The sequence below is a fragment of the Notolabrus celidotus genome, chromosome 4 (genome assembly GCF_009762535.1).
Source record: "Notolabrus celidotus isolate fNotCel1 chromosome 4, fNotCel1.pri, whole genome shotgun sequence".
Taxonomy (NCBI): Eukaryota; Metazoa; Chordata; class Actinopteri; order Labriformes; family Labridae; genus Notolabrus; species Notolabrus celidotus.
In genome coordinates this window covers 9,112,854-9,134,770 of record NC_048275.1, presented here as the reverse complement: position 1 = coordinate 9,134,770, position 21,917 = coordinate 9,112,854, and the positions used below count along the sequence as shown (strand labels likewise).

The 21,917-nt window shown below is 41.0% G+C and overlaps 1 protein-coding gene across 1 annotated transcript; it reads right to left on the bottom strand.

Moving 5' to 3' along the window:
* Positions 1-719: 719 nt before the first annotated feature.
* On the bottom strand, positions 720-18,730 carry zmp:0000000760 (collagen alpha-1(IX) chain). The gene is made up of 27 exons (XM_034682288.1): positions 18,713-18,730; positions 18,214-18,313; positions 17,004-17,127; positions 14,736-15,129; positions 14,563-14,640; positions 14,377-14,472; positions 14,239-14,292; positions 8,752-8,805; positions 8,604-8,657; positions 8,469-8,522; positions 8,259-8,312; positions 8,119-8,172; positions 7,988-8,041; positions 7,552-7,605; positions 7,404-7,448; positions 7,261-7,314; positions 7,118-7,171; positions 6,973-7,026; positions 6,767-6,838; positions 6,646-6,681; positions 6,397-6,441; positions 6,279-6,311; positions 4,769-4,915; positions 4,137-4,313; positions 3,358-3,448; positions 1,442-1,519; positions 720-1,213 (listed from the first exon to the last, which is right to left on the bottom strand). Exons 1-27 carry the CDS (start codon positions 18,728-18,730, stop codon positions 1,011-1,013), a joined length of 2,331 nt encoding a protein of 776 aa, XP_034538179.1. The 3' UTR covers positions 720-1,010.
* Between the last annotated feature and the right edge of the window lie 3,187 nt (positions 18,731-21,917).

The window sequence follows — 21,917 nt, the reverse complement described above, 5'->3', positions numbered from 1 at the left end:
AATTTGTGCCTTTGACAGAGTCTCACTTCCAAAACAAAGTTAATGCGCAATTACATTATTACTAACTCAGTCCCTATTTAACATATTTGGGGTTTTGGATGACTAATAGGTGCAGAAAGGTATAAGATTTTGGAACAGGTCAAAGGAACTGCAACTGTAGGCAGCTTTGAAGTGGTCATTGACTGTGGAAATACTAAACCCTGTGGGCGACTGCATCCAATCACAGGATGTCCACTTTAAGTCAAAACATGCCAAACTGCATGTACACAACATACTCCCCCGTCCAGCTCTGACTCACATTTCCTACATCGTCTTCCTGCAACAACTCACTTCTTGGAAGATTTCAAGGTAATGTTTTTTTTTCCTTGTGTTTCATGCCTAACAAAACAGATCTTACTCTTCAACAAAAAGCTCTCTTTCTTTATGGATCCTGAGACATAATGAATAACAGTCTAAGCCTGTAAGACATTTGAATCCCACAATACGGTGATAGCTTGGATCAATGTTTAAAAACCTAAAATAACATTTTAAGGGTCTCAGAATATGTATTTTTTCATAAAGAAAAGATTGAAAATACAAAAAAGTAATGCTCAGAAGCAAATTAATTCTCAAATTTTGATCTGAGACCAAAACTTTGTACACATATAATCTCTTTGTATTGTTAGCTTATAAAAGTACATCATCAATAAGTTTTAGGCTCTAAAAAAAGAGGCTCATGATACCGTTTTTGGATTTTTATTATAAAGATCAAATGTTTAAAGACAACTCAGATTTAGTTTAAATAACTTTCAAATTGAACGGTTTTATAAAAATATTCTGTGACCACACTTCTTTCAGTCACACTGTAGTTGTTGTCTTTGGTCGCCTTGTTGGTGAAATATTCCCAGAAGTTCAGTTTTGATGCATATTTACATTAAAGCTTCAGTTTATTCTAACGAATTGTAATAACAATTACCATCTATCATGTTTCCTCAATATTTCATTAACTGTCCAAATAGTTGTTGTTTTTTCTACTGGCGATTTCTCAGCCTCCTTGGTGCAGGCTGAGTTGTCCCAGGTGTGGATTCTGGCTGAGCACACCCAGAGGTGAGACAAACACCTGGAGGTCCCCTGAGACCCGCGTGGCCCCTGAGTCCTGGCCGACCAACATGCCCCCTCTGACCCTCCTTTCCTGGCTCCCCGTTGAAGGCTCTCCCTTGACGTCCACGCTGACCTGTGATCCAGACAGAAATATGAATTATTATTCTCCACTCGTCTGTGCGCTCAATTAGCTGAGTCAGTGTGTTTTCATTGTTTCCAAGAACAGAGCATTTACATAGAAAACTAATTTCCTGTTTGGCAGATATCACACTCTTCTTACAGTAACACGCCTCCTCTCCCCTGTCCTGGGATTTCAAGCACAGTATCAGCTTAATGTGATTTGTAAAAATGATGAATTTACCCTTTGGTCCCTGATCTCCAGTGTAGCCAGGTAGGCCGTGACCCTTTGCCCCTTTATCACCTTGTTCTCCTTTGTCACCTGCAAGTCAGACACACACACACACACACACATTTTATTCCAGGAGGAATGACAGCAAACTGGTTAAAATGGCTTTTCCCCAGGACTCCAGACCACATTGTGCGTGCTGATTAAAGACCATACATGTTACTTGCATCGACGTCAAAACATATCAAAAGCACCTTGTAAATATTCCTCAATTTCACTGGCTTGGCGAGGGAATGAAGCGTGAGCGTGACATCATGCTCAGGCCCCCCAACCTCACATTAGAGCTGAGAATATACATGCTAGCCTTCAAGATTTACATGGCTGGACAGTATCTGGTTCAGCACCTCCACAGAGTGAGGTTCCTTATAAAAGTAGGTCAAGTGTGATCATTTCAGTGGTGGAAAGAACATTTACTCAAGTACTGAACTAAAGAGTACCTTTAAAGGTAGCTGGACTTCAAATCTCAGGAGAACATGTTTTTTTTTTTAATTCATTACATTCTTTGACTGCTATACTCACCTTGCAGATTACAAAGTCTCACCAATTATGAAGGGCTTCAACAAATCAAACTACACAACAGTGTGTTTAGAGTTTAGCTTAGCTCAACATCAGCCAACTACAGCATTTGAATGCTGTATGATAATTTCCTAGAAACTGGAAATGTAAATCCTGACTAATTGACCTTTACTGCTTACGTTTGCATCTTCTACATTTCTTTCCTCTAGAGTCTGAAGCAGGTTTTCTTTAAAAAAAACAAAAAAAACTGCAATATCTGTAAAGCAGAGGCTCCAGTCCTGAATATGGGGCGCCATTTATAAAGTTGTGCACACTGAAAATAACAGCTACCATTCTCAACATTTAGCATTACAAAAAATGTATCACAGTTAGTGGAATATTTGATTTCTTCTTCACATTTAATTTTGTTGTGAAAAATATATTAAGTTACAATCACTGTTAATTCTAAATGCTAAATATAAATATAAATGTTACATTTTTAATCTAAATGTTAAATCTAAATTTTAAATGTTACTCTGCGATCTTAAATATTTAGCTATGCAAATCCACACTGCCACCTAGCAGAAATACCAAAATAAAAGCTTCATAAAGAGATGCAGACTTAGCAATACCTTGACTTAGCTTGTCCATACAATAGACTAGACTGGGTGAGTACTGTCTCTGAGCATTGTGAAATCTCATTATAGCATCCAAAGCTGCCTTTAAAACACTTTTTTTCACTTATGAGAGTTGGGTTGAATGCATTGGTTGCAGGTTTAACACCCTTTGGTGCATGTCTACCTCTCTTTTCTCCTCATACTTCCTGTCTCAGTTAGCTGCCCTATACAGTAGAGTGAAAAAGCCGGAAAGTAAATCCAAAAGAAAACTAATGTCCGATTACAGGCAGTGATAATCACTGATGACTTCAACATCACTAAGGTTACAACTAGTTAAGAGTCCACTCCATAAAAGTTAGAAGTAAACTGATCAAAACATGATTAAGTCAATATATAATGAACATCTATTGCTTAATTGAATATAGATCAAAGAACTACAAAGTGACAAAGCAATGCAGAATCAACCAAGGTAGCCAGAAACCCACCTTCAAATAACCAGTACATGTCTGCAGGACGTGTAAATGAGCTTCTAATTGCCTGCATGTTCATTATATCAACTTTACAAGGCGTTTATACGTTAGTGATGTGTTTACAGCCTGGTGATCTGCCCACAGCCATCAGAAAAAAAAATATGAGTCTGGGTTCCATTTCCTCCTCTGGTTCCTCCTAAATCAAGCCGTGGTAAATTATAGTGCTGATGGTTTATATCATTATTCATTACATCCACAAAAATGATCCGTCAGGTTTGTTTCTTCACACCTGTTGCTCCTTGTCGGCCCAGGTCTCCGACTTCTCCGTAGAATCCCTGAAGTCCCACTTCTCCATCAACACCATCATTACCGAGGTCGCCCTGACAACATCATCAGTAGGAAAATACATCATTAGTCTTTTGTGTTTTCTGCTCTAGTCAAGTCATAAATTCAGATTGCTTTCACCTCTGACCAGCTGAACATATGAATCAGGCTGAACATGTAATTTCTTGTTGTGAAAACACTGTACAGTGCTGCTTCTTGGTTTGGCAGTCAACTCTACAACATGAGGCATACAGACCATAATGTAATACAGTGAAATGTTTTAATCTAGTCGTGGTTTGAGGAGCATTTATCAGCCTGATAGTCAATGTGATTAAAGAAGTTGTGGAACATAGACTGGTTCTACACTGTATAATAATGTGGAAAAGGATTTCCAATCCAAGGACAGCTTCGATTCTCTCCAAAACCCATTCAGCTCAGACCAAGTGTCTAGTCTGTGACTCCTTATTTGTCCTCATGGAGACGTGGAAAATCGTAATGTTTTCATTGCAACTTTTTCTGCCAAATGCTTCAGCTCTTGTAGTCCAGTCCAGACCCTCAATGTGTTTGCATTTTACTCAGACAGTGTGCCAAAAATCAAACAATGTATGGGGCGTAGTCTGCACTCTGGCATTGTGTGTCAGCTGAAGGTTTGCAGGACCTTGGATGACACCTTTTAGTGAAAACATCAAATCTTTACAGGCAGATTGAGCTAACACATTGATCACCCAAACTGTAAAAACTCACAGGAGGTCCAGGGGGTCCTTTCTGTCCAGGGGGACCAGGGGCACCCATTGGCACGTCCCCATAGAGAGGACAGACTGCAGCACACGTCCTCTTCACTGAGTTGGCAAAGGTGGACATCTGCTCCATGACCACTTTCTTACAAACCTCAATCACGTGTTGAGCAGGGAGAGTCGGGCCCTGTGAAAGAAAATCATTACCACATCCATCACTGGAAGGGACCCAACTGTGGGACATGTAGTATGGAACAGAACACGGCACGCTCGAGCAATGGCTGCCTTTCAGACAAAATGCAATGAAGAAATGCAGCCAACAATATTTCCTGAGGCTCATTATGGATTTACAGCCGCACTAAATGAAACCCTCGCTGTGAGTCACTATTAGCTGTGGGCTAATGTGTAACTCTTTAAATGTGTTCTTCACACTTTAGTTGTCAGCAAACACTGTATGTGTGTCAGCCACTATAACCATGTGTGTGAATGATGACTCTGCAGTTTCTGTGCCATCATTAGCAGATAGATAAAGTGCCAAATAAAGAGACCATTACACTGTTGTCTACTCTGCTCTGTACTGCAGCAACATTTTCTGTATCAGCCAAAAAAAGTAAAGACTCAGAGGGCTGGTATTCTACTTACTGGTGGACCTGGGGGCCCCTGAAAGCCATCTGGTCCTCCTTCACCTCGAACCCCTTTGACTCCAACTGTACCTGAACGTCCAGGTGGGCCCGCCGGCCCGCGCTTCCCCCGTCCTCCCTGAGGACCTAGCTCGCCCCTGTCTCCAACCTACAGAGCAGGTTAACAACATGAGCAGAGCTGCAGTCAGGACAGAGCCAATTTATCCCACATCATGCAGTGAGGTATCACTTCTCCATAGACACAAAGTGTAAGAACACAACTACTTTATGTGGTATGAAAAGGGATGAAGAACAATAGTTACTATTCTTTTAAATGTTAAAGTAAAAACTAGCTCGTCACACTATTACACTAGTAAAAGAACATTTTTGTAGACATGCACAATGTAAGTAAAGTTTAAAAACTTCTATCAAAGATCTGCATGCAAAGTGTGATTCAGATGCTTAAAAACTGTTTTCTACACACGAACATAAATCAGAGCAAGTTTCTGTCAGAGAACAGGGAAATGTGCAATATTCATTTTAGTGTACATGTGGGTGGTACTGCATTCATTCCATGTACATATGCTCTACATAAGTTTGAAATGTAATTTGATTGATTGATTGATTTCAAACTGTTTGGTTCCCAAACAGAGAACGTGATTAACGTTGCCTGTAAACTCGATAGTGGTGGAAATGTCACAGTGTGAGGAAACAGAGTTGGAAAGAAGCTCTTTTCAGTGGCGCAACCCAGCTGAGTCAGAGCTTCTCAAGTAATTCAATAAACATTGCATTTATAACTGCTGCACGACTTCTCTCAAAATGTAAAGGCTTCTCATTACACTGAGCTCACTCCAGACCTTCATGAAGTTAATGGAATGGATTCAGACTTTTGATGTCACCCTTGCTAATCAGCACCAGAAATACAACTCAGTTCAACACATTTTAAATATTTTTGTTCTTCTAGGCCTGAAATCCCATTCATATATTGTAATCAATCTGTTGTGCAGCCACCTGCCACTCTAGCGGGGTCTGTAGCTCCGGTTATTGGCTGCTGACATACTGCTCTATGACCCATATGTAAACCAGCACAGATGGTGGATGGCGTCTTGTGATGCAGCGTGGTTTGTCAGTATGTTTGTAGGCTGTGTCTGGTTGAAATGGCATATAATGACTCTACCAGAGAAATGTGTAATCAGCACAGGCATGTGGACGTTAACCTGCAAGGAGGACTGAGGGTTTGTGGTGCTAGCTCTGCTAACTTTAGCCACACTCTACAAACCAGTCTGACATTGTTTACCTGAAGACTCTGTTATTCTGTGTTTAGCCTTGTTATATATATTGTTCACCACTTTGACTGCTTTGTGTGATTTCTAGAATAGTCAAATAGTCAGGATTTAAATTGCAGTTTAAAGCACTTGGAAATTAGTCACTTCAGAACATCCCTAGTTGTATGTTAGAGTATGCACTGTTCACGGCACCATGTTATAATAGATAAATAAATAAAATGAAAACATCAGAGAGTCACAGCTCACCTTTCCTTTAGGTCCTTTGCCTCCTTCTTCACCCTTAAAAAAAGAGAAAATTCATGTTCAGAAAATCTGCAATAAGCTGAAGTGATAAGCATAGTGAAGAAAAACTCAAGGGAAGTACCTGTGCACCTTTGACTCCTTGAATTCCCTGGATTCCTGTGCCACCCTGCACAAGGCAAATGAAAAATAAGCAGTGTTTATAAGCCTACAAATATTTGATATAACAGAATTCACAGGCGTGCTCTGCGCCCACAGATCCTGAACCGTGTGCCTGAGTTCAGCTCATGAACTGTTTAATGGCTTCTTGAATCGTGGTATCAATTGTTGATTTTGTTGTCATTTTAAAAGCTAATGGATGATTGGTATTTACCTTAGGCCCTGCTTTTCCAGGCACACCCACATGTCCCTGTGAAGACATGACATGGTTTAATGGCTTGAGGAAAATGAACTAGTGTTTGGAGGAGTATAGAATATTCATCTGGAGCACTTACAGTAGGTCCCGGTGGGCCGATAAATCCAGGTCTTCCTGGCTTCCCTGCAGAACCCTTGTAACCTCTTGGGCCCTCGAGAGTGAGACATTTATTAAACCGACCTAAAGGACTGCTTTATACTTTATCATTTTTCTTTAAGATGGCAAAATACTTTACATACGAAATGCATTATGTGCTTGTCCTCAGTGACTGGAAAAGTGACTTACAGTTTGACCCTGGGGACCCATTTCTCCTGCTGGCCCTAGGGTGCCCTTCTCTCCCTTTTAAGAAAACAAAACACAACAAATAAATCAGCTAACAAGAACTTAATTATACATGAATTCACAAAAGAACACAAGATCAGTGAGGTACCTGTGATCCACGTTTTCCAAGTTTTCCGCCGGCACCTTGTGGTCCTTGATAAGCCTGCAGGGAACACATACCACTGATTAATAATCAAAGTGCACAGTTTCTAAACCTCATTAAGAAGTCCTTATCCACAAAATATAAAACACCTCTATCCCTGGGTCACCATCTCTTCCAGGCGTGCCAGGATCCCCAATAATACCCTGAAGAAACAAAAGCATGAGCAGAGATCAGATCAGATATTCAGGAGTGTGTGTGAACTCTCGGATGTGAAGCGCTTTGTGTGAATCACCTTCGGTCCGATGGTGCCAGCTTGGCCCACAGGTCCTGGGATCCCCTAGTTTACATAAGTCCAGACAGAAGAAGACATATTTTGTATTAATAACATGTAGGCATGTCATTTATTTTGTATTTCATTGTGGTTAATGTTTGATACATACAGGCTTCCCTTTCTCTCCAGCAGTGCCCCTCTCCCCAGGATCTCCTACAATACCCTGTCAAATCATCAAATAAAACAACACGAGTTCAGATTTTACATCATATGGAACACATTTCACTCAGTGAGCAACATGGAGAGCAAAAAAAGCGTTATTTTATATACAATAGAGAGGTTATCGTTCAAGGCTCGAGGCTTTTCCTTTAGTGACTCATCTGCTCGAGTTGATTCATCTCAGGCCCTCAGATCACAGCCAAAATCATCCACATGAACTGATATTGTTTATGGAGACGGCACATAGGCCAAAACATAGCTCCAGTGTTTTACTACATTTAAAATGATTAACTGACTGTCGGATGAGAGGATTTTGAAGGAAGAAGACAAAGAATGAAGAGATTATAATGAAGGATTTTAAAGCAGGGAATCCCTAACCAGCTCACCTGCTTTCCTCTGGACCCAGAACGGCCTTCTGCCCCAGTAGTCCCTTTTCCTCCCTAAAAGTCAGACCATGAAGAAGTTAAATCCTGTACAGAGATATAAAGGAGACATCCAAAGCAGGAAATGTGAATACCTTAACTCCTTGGAACCCGGGGATCCCTTCGTATCCTCTCTCGCCTTGGGTACCCTTCAAGGAGGCCAAAATGTGAGTGATATAGTAATTGCACAATGACTTGCAAAAAGTTTAACCAGTGTGGATGAGTGTTGGCTTACATCTTCTCCTGGTTCCCCGGTCTCTCCGAGGTCTCCAGGTGGCCCCCGAACTCCCTTTTAATTAGAGTCAAATGTCGACATGAAACCGTCTGGGTTATCTATAAAGTTATACAACTCGAGCAACAAACTGCTCAGGAATCCAATGAAAAGTCAATAACTGGCTGCAGATTACCTCATCAAACAGCCAGTTAAAGCCTGAACTCAGCTTACCTTGAAGCCTGCCGCCCCCGCTAGTCCTTTCAGCCCCTTCGGCCCTCTGTCTCCCTGTCAATACACAGCTCATTAAGACAAGGTTTGTAACATTTCAGAGTCAAAATGATGAAAAATCTGAGCGTGATGAATTACCACTTGGCCCCTGAGTCCCCTCATTCCTTTCTCGCCTTTGATTCCTTCTTCACCCTGAGGAGGCGTGAGTGTGTGTGAGGTTTCATTAATGCGTTTTGAAAACGTGCCAAACTGAACCCTGATAGGAGTATATGAAGGCAGCTCTTACCTTTAGGCCTGTCTCCCCCAGGACGCCATAGTCTCCTGTGTTTCCCCTGATCCCCTGCAAAACAAGATTCTCTCAGTCATAAGACGGACTTGTTACCCTGAGGCTAATTGTTTGTAAGCGGACCAGTGTGAGAAATGAAGCTGTAAATGGGATCATCAGTGATTGTGAGAAAGTCTCTAATGACTCCTGTGGACTAAACTTTGCATGCACCGGCAGATAATGTATTCAAACATGACGGCAAATGCTCCCCATGTAAAGATCACAAAGTATCTGATGGTGTGTCTACAGTCTTTGTGGCCGTACAGACCAAGCTGCAACCTCCGGTCTCAAAATATGAACTCATGCAGAAGTGTTATAAACTGCAATTAATCGAGAATCCACTTGAGACTGGCTGCAGAAACACCGGAAACCACATACACACCAATTAAAAAAAAACGATCTTTGCAGCATTAATAAACATGTTTACAGCCTGGGTCAAAAAATGACTTGACTCTACATAGCTAATTTTTCTATCGGCACACACTGTACCGGGGTTGAACTTTTTTCTAACATGACGGTTCAAAAGATATTAAGATTACGAGTTTTTGCCCAATTACTGACAGGCAAGAACACATAGCTGTTGGCTAGGAGGCTCAAACCCCGCCCCTTTACCTCACATTATGACTGGTTGAGTTCCGCATTACCAATATGGCTGCCGCCACCGACTGGCTTAAAAACAGCACTCATGAACAGATGGATGACGTCACAGATACTAAATCCATTATTTATACAGTCTATGGTACAGACATTTACTCAGCTGTACTTTACTTTATTGCGATGAATCAGATGCACCCTCATGCTTGTTCACTCAACGTGAAATTTAGGCCAGAACGAGTTAGCTTAGCTTAGCTTAGGTTAGCATTTCAACTGGAACTGAGAGACAGCGAGTCTGAGTCTGTGCAAAGATGATGGACAGAGCCAAGCTAGCTTTCCATTTGTTTATAGTCTTCATGCCAAGCTAACTAGCAGTCAGATTTTGCCTTGTATGTGATGGACATACATAAGAGTGGTATCATTCTCCTAATTCAACAAAATAAAAGAGAGAGAGAGAGAGAGAGAGAGAGAGAGAGAGAGAGAGAGAGAGAGAGAGAAAGATTGTACCACAAAATGTCATTTTTAAATTAAGCTAAATTCAGTAGCAAGTTAGTTATGCTCAAACACTGAAAATGGTGGAAACAGTTAGCCTAGCTAAGTCTGAAGAGAGGTTTAAAAAGACATTTAAAAGACAAACATCTTTCAGTAAATCAAGGAGTTCGTAGTCACATATTCAATTTAGCAAAGACTGGAGTTCTTGCAGGGTCACTATCTGCAAGACCACAACTTCCTTGTCCATTCAGTACAGTGTTTAGCTATTTGGCTAGCTAGCTTTAGCACATGGTATTTCAAGGGCTTCGCACACTTTTTTCTGTCTCTGCTCTATCATTGTACAAATGGGAGGACACATCAAAGAGGCATTCCTGCTCTCTCTCCTCCTTTTCTACGTCCACGTTCTTTAGCCTCTCGGTCATGTTTGTTTGGCGAGCTTGCGGCTTCCTGTTTTGCGCTGCTGAGAGCAAACCTATTGGACAAGTTGCATAAGAGAAGACTGAATATCATGATAATAAAGTGATAGATAAACATGTTTTATTTTATCACAGCACTGAGACGAGATAAAGACGGCCTTATAACAGTCCGGAGTTTCATGACCACCAAGGACAACATCAGACGTTCTGTTAGGTGTAGTTTTTTAACTTCTCAGCCTACAGATCCAGGCAAGCAGTTTATTTTTCTTTTAACTGGACTGATCTGAAATGTCTTACAAGACACATGTGGTTAAGATGGCAGCTGCACAAAATCGGCCCTGCTTTTTCCCACTGTTTGAGTCCTCATGAGACGCTAACTGTCTCCTGGCTTGTACATAATATTCCCTTCTCAGATATGGGAGTGGTTTAATGATAAGGTGTATGTCCAAAGTTTTACTCAAACATCAGCTGTAAAAAAATCATGGATAAAATGAGGATTATTGAGTTGAATGTGAACATGCTATAAATCTGATGCTGCTGGAAAATCTACACAAGCACATTCAGCAGGATTTAGGAAACATTAGTCATAAAGGCAACACAACGGCTCAGTATTGTTTGCACAGATGTTGACTTCCTCAGTAGTAAAAGTGTTTTCCAGTTGGCTGTGTTTCACTGAGTCAACAAACAGATTGAAAAGGGCCACGGTCCCTTTGTGATGGAGGTTTATTTGACCATCTCACCTAACACTTTTAAGCAGAGTCAGCTGTGCGCAGGTTGACCTCAAAGATGGCCGACTGTATGGCCAAAGGCACGGCCGTGAACTTTACAACATTTCGAAGGCGGTATAGCTTAGAGAGACATAGGACCACCCACTACCTGAGAAGGACAGTTCATATATCTGTGCCAGGAAATGCCCTCCTCGAATGCCAGCAGGGGTGGAGATAAACATGTTGGGGCTCTGTGATTCACAAACTGGCAGGAGGTCAAAACTCTAACGACTCACACAAGGCAGATGTTTACTCCCAGATGAGCTACAGCTGCAACTCAGGACATCAATATGTAGCATGTTCAGCTCTGGAAATGTGCTCTGAGTGTTAGAATACATGTGTTTGCACAGGCAGCATGGGGGGGATTTCCTTGTGTGCATGGGGCATGTTAAATCCTGAACCATCACATTCATTTTGAGAAATCCCCCGTCTTTAAACACATGTTCTCCGGACTGTTGTTAAAGGGCTCTCAGAGCTGATCCAACCTAACAGTGACTGCGAAGCATCAAAGAGGTTAACAAGTCATAAATTTAAAGTGGAAATAATCACGTCTGCAGCTCCCTGAAGGATACAAATGTGAGTGTATTTGTTCATCCACTCATGCGTGTGTAACTGGCTCCTGAAAGTCGAACATTTTGTTCAATTACTTTCCAAAAACTCTCCTTCTCTCTCAAATTTTGTGCTCTGAATTCATTATCTTCATCCACATAAATACAAACATTAAAGAGACAAAACAGAGATGTTTAACTCCACAGTGAAGCAGACTCAAGCCGCTCATTACCAGACACTGAGGGTTATTGCTCAACAGCCTGGTTTTCCTGTGTGTGTGGGATTCATTAAGTTTAGCTCACTTTCTTCCAAATGGAAAAGCAAAACCATTAGAAGCTGCTGTGATGTTGTGCCAGATTCTGTTTAATCCTATATTCTATTTCTGTGTTTAAACATACAAACGACTATTTCAAGACTACAACAACAAATTTATTGTCACATCTGTATGGTTACATGTTTATCTTGGCTTCCTCAGCAATCTTTCGCAGAGCGGACATGAGTGTGCAGACTTTGAAAGGAGCCCCTATGTTTACTATCGCTAAGAGCTTCTGCTTCCAGATCTGTTTCCATCCTGTCGTGTCTCAGTTGTGCTTCTGCTGCCATTTTCCACAGCTTCGCCGCTGTCTCACAAGGTTTTACAATGTTACTCACCCACGGGTTGGTTTAACTATTTATCAGGCAGAGAGAGGAAAAGAATGCTGCTAATAAGCTCATCAAGATTTTATATGATTTATGATACCGTCTGATATTTAACATTTGATCGGAAAAGAAGAGAGTTTTGAAAAAACTACAGAGAGATTTTAAAACTGGATCCATCCCCAATTTATTGGAAAAACCCTACTCATTATTGCCTCTGGTGACTGTTCAATATCTTAAATGAGTTAGTATTTATTTCTGTGCCAGCACTGTGTGCACATTGGTAATAAAAAACAAGAAAATTCCGAATTTTCAGTGCTTATGAGTTCTGTTACAGTTGGAGCAAGTCAAAGGAAGAAGTTTGATGTTTGTTTTTTAATAGTACTGTATGGACGTGTAGAATTCTGGTGTTGTGGCAACCATAGGTGCTAATGCTATAAACCTAAAAGCAAACACCAGTAATGCACCCAACATAGTACCCAGTATGGGTGAGTGAGTCTGATGACTATAGATCACCATGATCTATAGTCGCACAACAAATCATGTAGTTTCAATCAAGCAGCAACCTCCGGTCTAAAAATACGAGTCCAATGCAGAAGTGCTCAAAACTGCAGTTCATCAAGGATCTGCTTGAGGCTGGCTCCGGAAGTACCAGAAACCACATACACACCAATTCAAAAAAACTGATCTTTACAGCAGAAATAAACATGTTTACAGCCTGGTACAAAAGACGAGTGTAGTCTGGATAGCTCGTGTCTCGATCGGCACACACTGTAAGGGGTGAATTTTTTCATAACACAGTAATTTCAAAGATATTGAGATCATGAGTCTTCCAATGAGAGGCACAGCTGACTTGATTGACAGGCAGGAACACTGTAGCTGTTGGCTAGGAGGCTCAAAGCCCGCCTCTTTACCTCACACTAGCTCGACAGAAGTTAGGTTAACTTCAGTATTTCCAATATGGCTCCCGCCGGCGATTGGTCTCAAAACAGCGCTTCAGAAACAGATGGGTGACGTCACGGATACTACGCCATTATTTATACAGTCTATGGTTTCCAGCAAATGATCCTAAGACTGCAACAGACAACAACCGTGTGATGCTAGCAGAGAGTGTAATGTTAACCAAAGCTAGCAAAATATCACAAATGAGTGATTTCAATTTATAAAACATCTTATTTTTGTTAGCTCTGGTGCTCAAGGGATCTGAGCCAATATCCAAGTCTGGTTGTATGGTATCAAGAGGGGTGAAATGGTATCAGTCAGAGTTCTGAGTGGGCCGATACACTCCAGTATGCAGCACCACATCTTCAGAATTCAAACTCTAGATGCACCAGGACTACTTTGGTGCAACCAGATTCCTCACCAACTGTCAGCACCCTCTCCTGTCCTCTCCATGTTACAGTTTCTTATGGCGATTCATAATAGCACCTGAAATTAATTACCCATGGTGCACTATGTGATGTTTGCATGCTTTCATGGGCATTACTTGACCCTCACTTATCTGTTTTTGCTGGCGAGTAACGTGAAATTAATGCAAATTGCAAGATCAGTGTGTTGGCTGTGCATGTCCTCAAACATTATAATAGTTTCTGTCTGCAGGCTGCAAGATGGATTAAGAAGTACATGCTCCACCCACGACAAGTTATTTCACAGCCCTTGATAGAAATGTCATTGTTACAGGTTCTGTCCTCTAGACTACAAGTCTGGGCTTTATAGATTGCCCTCTGGTAGTATCCTGCATCAACAGGTGCAGATCATTGTCAAGTATATTTACAATTACATTTAAGACGCAGCCAGACTGTGAACGCATGGCTACACAACAAGTATGTCTCCGGCCTCAGAGGTAATGTAGGTGAACAAGCCAATATGCAAAGAATAATCCTGACAGGTTGAGACAAAACCCCCGATGTGAAGTGGACCGGATGAACCCTGCATTGATACATCTCTGTTTCTGATGGTTACATGACAGGAAGACGTGAAGTTAATGTATTTACCCAGTTTCCTAGTCTCCCCAGGTCCCCAGTTACTCCTGGAAGACCTCTGTGACCCTGCAGAAGAAAAACAGAAGTTAGAAAAATTAAACTTCTCTCCTCAGAATTTGCAGTCCGTTTTCTTTGTGTGAGAAAACTCACCTTTGGCCCCGGTGCTCCCTGAACGCCAGGTTGCCCATGCATACATTTACAAGATGCTCTCCCAGCTGTCAGGCCGATCTCTGCATATCCTCCACACTGACAGAGAGAGTGTTAGAGGAAGGGTTAAAACTCAAAACTTTTCTTTAACAAAAAGAGAGAGACCATGCTGAATGGGAGCTGACTCACCACGTTGGAGAGCTCGCAGCAGCCCTCTGAATAAGCCTGATCTGGGTCACATGACACCTCCATCTGCTGGAGGTCCACCTGGAGAGAGGCAGGGGATGAAACAAGACTCTTACTTATATCCTTCATTAGAAGATATAACTGTAGATACATGCAAATCCCAAAGGTCAACATACAGACATAGAGCGATCTCCTGCAGCCCGCTTCACGATGGAGGTGAACCCTCTCTGGATGACCGGTCTCGCCTCATCAATGGCCACCACGCTGACCTCCTCACAGTCAACCAGCAGCTTCACCTGACCTCCCTTCACACTGAGAGCCAACTTGTGCCACTCTCCGTCAAACAGCTTCTCCACACCGTGAAAGGTCCTCAGCATCTGGCTCCTTCTCGGGCTACTGTAGAAGAAGTCTAGAGAGCGCGTATCGCCGTGAAAACGCAGGCCCACTTGCTCTCGTCCCTCGGGGTCGCTGACCTGCCACAGGTCCCAGGATTTCTTAGCAGCGTCTTTGGTCACTTTGAATGTGGCGATGACGGAGTAATCTGAGGGAAGTCCATCTGGATACACATCGCTGTAGCACGAGAGGGAGGTTTAGAGAGCTGGATCAAAGAAAGCCAGCTATCTTTAAAAAACAATTAAGGGCTTTTGTGGGAACATGAGGGTTTGATTTTGTGAGAGGAAGACTAAGTAGAAACAGAACGTCTGAAATCGTACGTCTAAATTTCACATTGGCATGTGACACGTTTGTTTTAAACTCTTTATGAATGATGTTATGATGATGCTCGAGCAGACAAACAATCTTTGTTTCCTTCTTTTAAACAAAGAACATTTTCAGTTAACTCCAAGACAATGCTGCATTCAGAGCCAGAGTGAGAGAGTTCAAAGAAAAGCAGACAAAGAGTCTGCAGACATGCTCCTCACTCTCTGAGGTACAGTCTGGACTATTTTAAAGATGATTTTTAAACTTGTCTGCCTTTATTGAGAGAGGACAGTGGATAGAGTAGAGCAGGAAACTAGGTAGAGAGAGTAAGGAGTGACATGTGGCCAAAGGCAGATAGTGAGAACTGAACCTGAGCCACCTGCTCTAAAGACTGTAGCCTCTGTATGTGAGGGATTAAACCGCTGAGCTAATCTGGCGGTACAGCCTGACTTTGTGCTAGGCTCACACTACAACACTAATATGTGTAGCAGGTGTAAGACCGACCCTGTTTACATCATATGTAAGCATGTTAACATGCTAATGAAGCTAATCTATTTGCTCTGGAGACACTTCAGTGTGGACCACAGTGTTGACCAGACAATAGATAGCTGGCATGACTAAAACATCAATCAGTGCACTTTTGTAAACACTTCAGGTAATATGTTTTATTTATTTGACAAGCTGGTAGATTGCAGACTATATTGCCCTTCTGGGATCAATAAAGTTCTCATAATCTGAATCTGAATCTGAATGTTCTTGACATTTTGGTTCTTAACTCTAAAGTCTACCTGCCTTAAAACCAATAGTTATGTTGTCTTTTTTTTTAGGTGGGGTTGTATGTAAGTATAGTAAGGGTGTTACCCACAGGAGGTGCTGGTCAGCTTCACCCTTTTTCAAGCTAGGCTATGAGCTGCTGCAGACAGAGTCAACTTCACCACACCATTTAACTCATTGTAAGAATCTCTAACCCAAAAGCTACTATGTGTTTGCTCGAACTAGAAAATGTTCAGCTCTTTACTTTGCTGTCTGCAAGCCAATTTTTTTTTACACCATTCTTAGACACATACATGTTCCCATGCCTGCAGCCACCGATCAGCTGATCCAATCTATGTATCAACTTTGGTCCAGAACACTGATGTATTGTGAATTTAGATTTCAGTTGAAAAGAAAACAGCAGAATGAGAAAGGAAGTAAACTTTTAAATCATACTGAAGAGTGAGATCTGTATTTCTATTATACAGTCTGTAACATCCAACACCACAGCACTGCTCTTTGTGCAGTCTGAACAAAGAAATTAGAACTAGCATTCAGTGTTTTTGTTAAATTAATATGTTATTTCTAAACATAACACCACGGTACTCAAGTTTATTCAGATTTTCTGACTAAACACTCCATGCATGAAAACACTGTTTCTGCAGATGTCAGTGTTTTGTTTTCTAAATGAGGAGTGATGATGTGAAGGTGAGTTCAGGGACCCGTAACATCATTACTGGTTGAGCATTTGGGCTTTGTATTAGGTTTCTACATAAACATGTGTGGTCAGTAGAGCACTTTGTAGCACCTGCAACCACAAATCTAAAAGTGATGTCATCGTTACCTGACACACACCTCTAAAACTAAGAAGTCAAACTGCTGAACATGTGCAAAAACATCTTTAAATATTTAATGTATTAGTTTTTTTGTTTTTTCATCTATAGTTTCAGCTCCTGTGACATAAGTTGAGCTCAGACCCTCTGGTACTTCACCTCATGCTCCTCCGCAGGTGGATTGAAGGGTTGACACGGTAGGCCACCGCCTCAGGTTGAGAGCCGTCCACTCTCCTCACTCCTTTCGACTCGGGCACATGAAACTCCTCCAGCAGATCAAAACCTCACGGCACAAACACACAGGTTAGTCTGACGTCACACTTCTGCAGCTTCAAAGGTGCTGAGCTGCTTATAACTCTCACGTCATCACTGATCTCACTGAAGTTTTTCAAACCATGAGAAGCTGTCTCCTCACAGGTGCATGAGGTCATCTATTCAACCCAGGAACATGAAGGGTTTAGTTTCTCACTGTTGGATTTGGCTTCTGATTTTTAAACACTGGACGCTTTGTTCTGCAGTTTGAGTGACATCAGTGTGACTGTGGTGTTTCCCGTGAGATTAAAAATGTGCTGATATAATGTCATGAAGGATTCTGATTACAAATGGTGACCCAAAGACCTTCCAGACAATGATCAACACTGCTGCATATGCATCTAAACAGTGATGCTCATGATTTTTCTGCTGCTAGTCTGTTTTTGTGTGTTTCAGCTCCTGTAGTCGTGGGAACATGGAAAATCACACACAGGGCTTTAAAGGTTCCAGTACACAGTTTAACCCCAGGATGACCTCTGTGACCTCTTATGTCCACAAAGACCATGAGAGTGGGAAATACTTTAAAGGGTCCACAATGGACAAAAAACTGACTGACAGTGCCATCTTCTGCTCAAAATACCATATTACAACATTAAAGTTAAACAGTTCAGTTTGAGAAATTATAAATAATGATATTTGATGACTGATGATCACGTTTGATATACGTTCATTGAATTAGAAATCATCTCACGTATATTTCCATGTGTTACTCTAGTTTTCTCTCTCACTGCTGCCCTCAGGGCTTCTCTCAGGATTTTTGAATCTGCCTGATCTCACATTTTATCTGCTCTGATGTATCCACTCTATGGTTTTCTGTACCTCAGCACCTTTGTAATGACAGTTTCCCAAGGATTGAAATAGAATTAACTGAATTGATATGTAAGAAATGTGTTTAACAAGGAGTGTTATGGCAAAAAAGTATAGCAGCAGTATCACGAATCCATCTTACACAACCGTACACATATTTCAGTGATGCCTAAAATTCAACAGAAAGTATGCAGATATTATAAGACAGAGATATAAGAAATAATAATGATAATTAATAAAATAAACTTACTTGGCAACTTTTGACATTGGGTCAGGCCCAAAATGCTGAATACTGCAAACACCAGCATGTCTCTGTAGGCAGGCTTTTCTATTATCTTTGAAGTTGGGGGCTATAAGTGCCTGGAGTCAAGACATTCAATAATCAGAATATCATAAATAGGGTTTACAGCATGATCTTAAAAAGACGTCAAATTTGTTCAAATAATTCATTTCACATTATTAAGATTTAAAGAAGGTTAAAAAACTGGAAAATGAAATTTTAAATATCCACAAAACATGCCATGCTTTGTTTCTTGGTCAGATAGAGGTATATCAGAGCTGTGTGAAATATTAAAATGTTTATCCTTTGTTGCTCCTGAAATACTAAGCTTTTATGATTGATATATTTCTTCATATGATCTGACAGAACTAAAATGAAAAGCTGAGCTGCGTCTTTCCATGCAAACAATCTGAAAGTTAAATTAGATAAAGGATAAGATTACTCCACAAAGCTGTTGAAACTAAAATACCCTCTGTATATTCAGCATCACAGGTAATCTCAATTTATAAAATAACCAACTACCCTCCACAAAAGTATTTTAAAAGTAAAGAAATTGAGCACAGTGATGTTATTACTCACATATTCCTGGAGGAGAAAGTCCCAGGGCTCCTGCTGATGGATCTTTTCCAGTTCCTGGTGTGAGGAGGTATCCCGCTCTAAAATGCCATCCCCGGGTCAGTGTTTGAGCTGAACAGGACGACCATTCAGACTGAAGATGTGGATCTCAGAGGAGACTGACCCCTGAGCTCCACTCCACCTTTGGTCCCCAGGGGATCTGACTCTTCTCATAGGTCAGTTACACCTACAGCTCGAGTCTAGTGGACTGAGGTGTATCAAATCAAGAAAATGGATGTGACGATGTTGAGTATTGCATGCAGGTTGAAGCTATCAGAAGAAAAAAAATGTACTTTGAGGAATACATGTTTAGAAAAGCTTTCCTCGATGCAGCTCTTTATAAAAGTTTCTGTATTTTACTTTTCAGCACTTTGATACATCCCTTTACAGTCACCACTGTAACAAATTCACTACAGTAAAATCATTTAGGGGCTGTTATTGAAACAGTAGTCTATAACTGCTCAGTTAGACAATCACAGATTTTTGCTTTATGTTCATTCAAGACAGATTTTCATCATCTGCAGAGGCTCAGTGAGAGAAGGATGCAGAATGTCACAGCTAAACACAAGACGCTCTGCAAACATTCCTCCCAGAGGAGACCACACCTTCAACCTCAACCACCTCAATGCAACCAACAACTGGACCACGGGGAAACTGCGGGAAAGAACGGCATAAAGAAAGGTAAGACTAAGGGGTGAGGCTAAGTGATATTGGTACACACATAATTAAAAGGGAAAGATGAAGTCAAAGAGTTGCGACTCATAAAGCCACTCTCCTCAGTCCTGCTGATTTCCTCACTGAAGCAAGTGATCTACTGTAACTGTTAAATGACCCAATCATGTCTGTCTGGTGTCTTAAACTACTATGAACCTCTGTGTTACACACAGCATCCCCAAAAGTGATCTAAAGCATCTGGGATGTTGATTGTAGCGCCCCCAGTGGACAAAAGCAGTACTTCTTATCTCTGATGGATACAGCCTGAACCTTCAACTTTCTTTGGGTGGTCAAATGTATCACAAACACTACCAGTCAAAAGTTTGGACACACCTTCTCATTCAACGGTTTGCATTTATTCTAATCATTTTAAACACTGTAGATTAATACCGAAGACATCAAAACTATGAAAGAACATATATGGAATTATTTAATTAACTAAAAAGTGTTAAACAAACCAGAATATGTTTTATATTTTAGATTCTGTAAAGTAGCCCCCTTTTTTCCTTCATGACAGCTTTGCACACTCTTGGTATTCTCTCAGTCTGCTTCATGAAGTGGTCTCCTGGAATGGTTTCTAATTAACATGAGCCTTGTCAAGAGTTCATTTGTAGAATGACTTGCCTTCTTAATGTGTTTGAGACCATCAGTTGTGTTGTTCAGAGGTAGGGTTAGTACACAATGGATAGCCCTATTTGCCTACTGTTGTTTTGATGTCTTCAGTATTAATCTACAATGTCAAAAATAATTAAAATAAATAAAAACCATTGAATGAGAAGGTGTGTCCAAACTTTTGACTGGTAGTGTATATATTGAAAGATGTCTAATAGCTGTTGCTGCTATGTGCTCTTTCCTCCTTCACCAGACACAAACCCTGTGGCAGCCAATTCAAAATCCTTGACATCTTAGAGAGAATAAATCTTGTATTATACAGTATTAATGTATAAGGCTATTCTTGGTCTCCTGCCACACTACCTCTGTGTCCTTATCACACAGAAAAGTGCTGGACACATTCCCAGGACTTTTTAATGCTTTCTGTCCCAAAATCTTGTACAGAAACTGGGAGAAAGGGCTTTTAGGTATTCTGCACCCTCAGCCTGGAATGTATTGCAGAATGGCTTGAAACTCAAGGAACTGGTGTCACTGAATGTTTTTAAATCTAAAATGAAAGACCCTGAAGCTGAATCTTTAGCATGTCTATGTTTTTAGTGTATATTGTTACAACTGCCTCCTAGGTAACGGCTCTTTCTGCGACAAACGTGCTTGTAAAGTGTACTTCGGCTCTCTGTGTGTCTATGTCTGTAACTTGTGTTTTTTTTGCTGCTGACTGTCTTGGCCAGGTCTCCCTTGGAAAAGAGATCTTTGCTATCAATGGGACCAACCTGGTTAAAGAAAAGAAAAGAAAAGAAATAAAATAATGTCAGTCTTTGATGACTCCTCACAGGACCTTTCAATTAAGATGCATAAGGAACAGAGAGCATGCCAACTTGCTTGTAATGGCTGTGCTAACATGCCGGTGTTAAGAACAAACAAACAAACTGAATTGACACTCAGTCAGCGTGCTAATATTTGCAAATAAGCAGAAAACAAAAATGAATGTAACCTACTTGTGATGTGCTTTTGATGCACAATAGCAGGGGTTCCCAAACTTTTCAGCTCGCGACCCCCAAATTACTGGTGCCAAAGTCTTGTGACCCCCACTGTCCCTTAAAGTGATTTAATGTGGCTTCATTTAGCTGGTCTGGAGAAAAGTAGCCTACCTAAATGAGCATGTGTCTGTGCTTCCTGTGCAGTTATGAATTAACCTGCTGCTACTGATGCTTTGATAATTAACTGTTCACTAACCCTAAACTTAGGAGTCATCTGACAAAAAGAAAGGCAGAAAACTCATTACATTTTCTATTTTCAAGGTTTTTATTTAAAGTTTAGCTTATATTTTTGTCAATATTTTTTACTATAATGGGTAAAATGTACTATTTTAAGATAACTTAAAATTAAAACATTCTAGAAGACATCTCACGACCCCCCCATTTATGACTTGCGACCCCACAGGGGGTCCCGACCCACACTTTGGGAACCCCTGAACTATAGAAACATTGAAGGATCGGTTGCATGTGCAGAATTTAAACCACTTCACCAGAAAGAGATACTTGAGAGAAAGTCAGTGAATCACTACAACCCTCATCCAGTGCAGACCTTGAAATGTGACAGCACCAATATTGTGTTTTGACATCAATCTTACCTGATGATTGTGCAGGAGGTGAAGTCAGGGACCAAAGAAGTCTGCAGGATTCTTCCTCTTTACACTCTGCTAACATCACTAATGAAGTAATCAGAGACAGTTC

Bases quoted from the DNA above. Each gene is read 5' to 3' on its own strand.
- zmp:0000000760 (XM_034682288.1), bottom strand. The intron at 7,606-7,987 runs GTGAGCTGGTTA...ATGATTTGACAG, and splicing joins CTGGGTCCAGAGGAAAGCAG to GGTATTGTAGGAGATCCTGG. The intron at 4,314-4,768 runs GTAAGTAGAATA...TTTCTTTCACAG, and splicing joins AGGGGCCCCCAGGTCCACCA to GGCCCGACTCTCCCTGCTCA.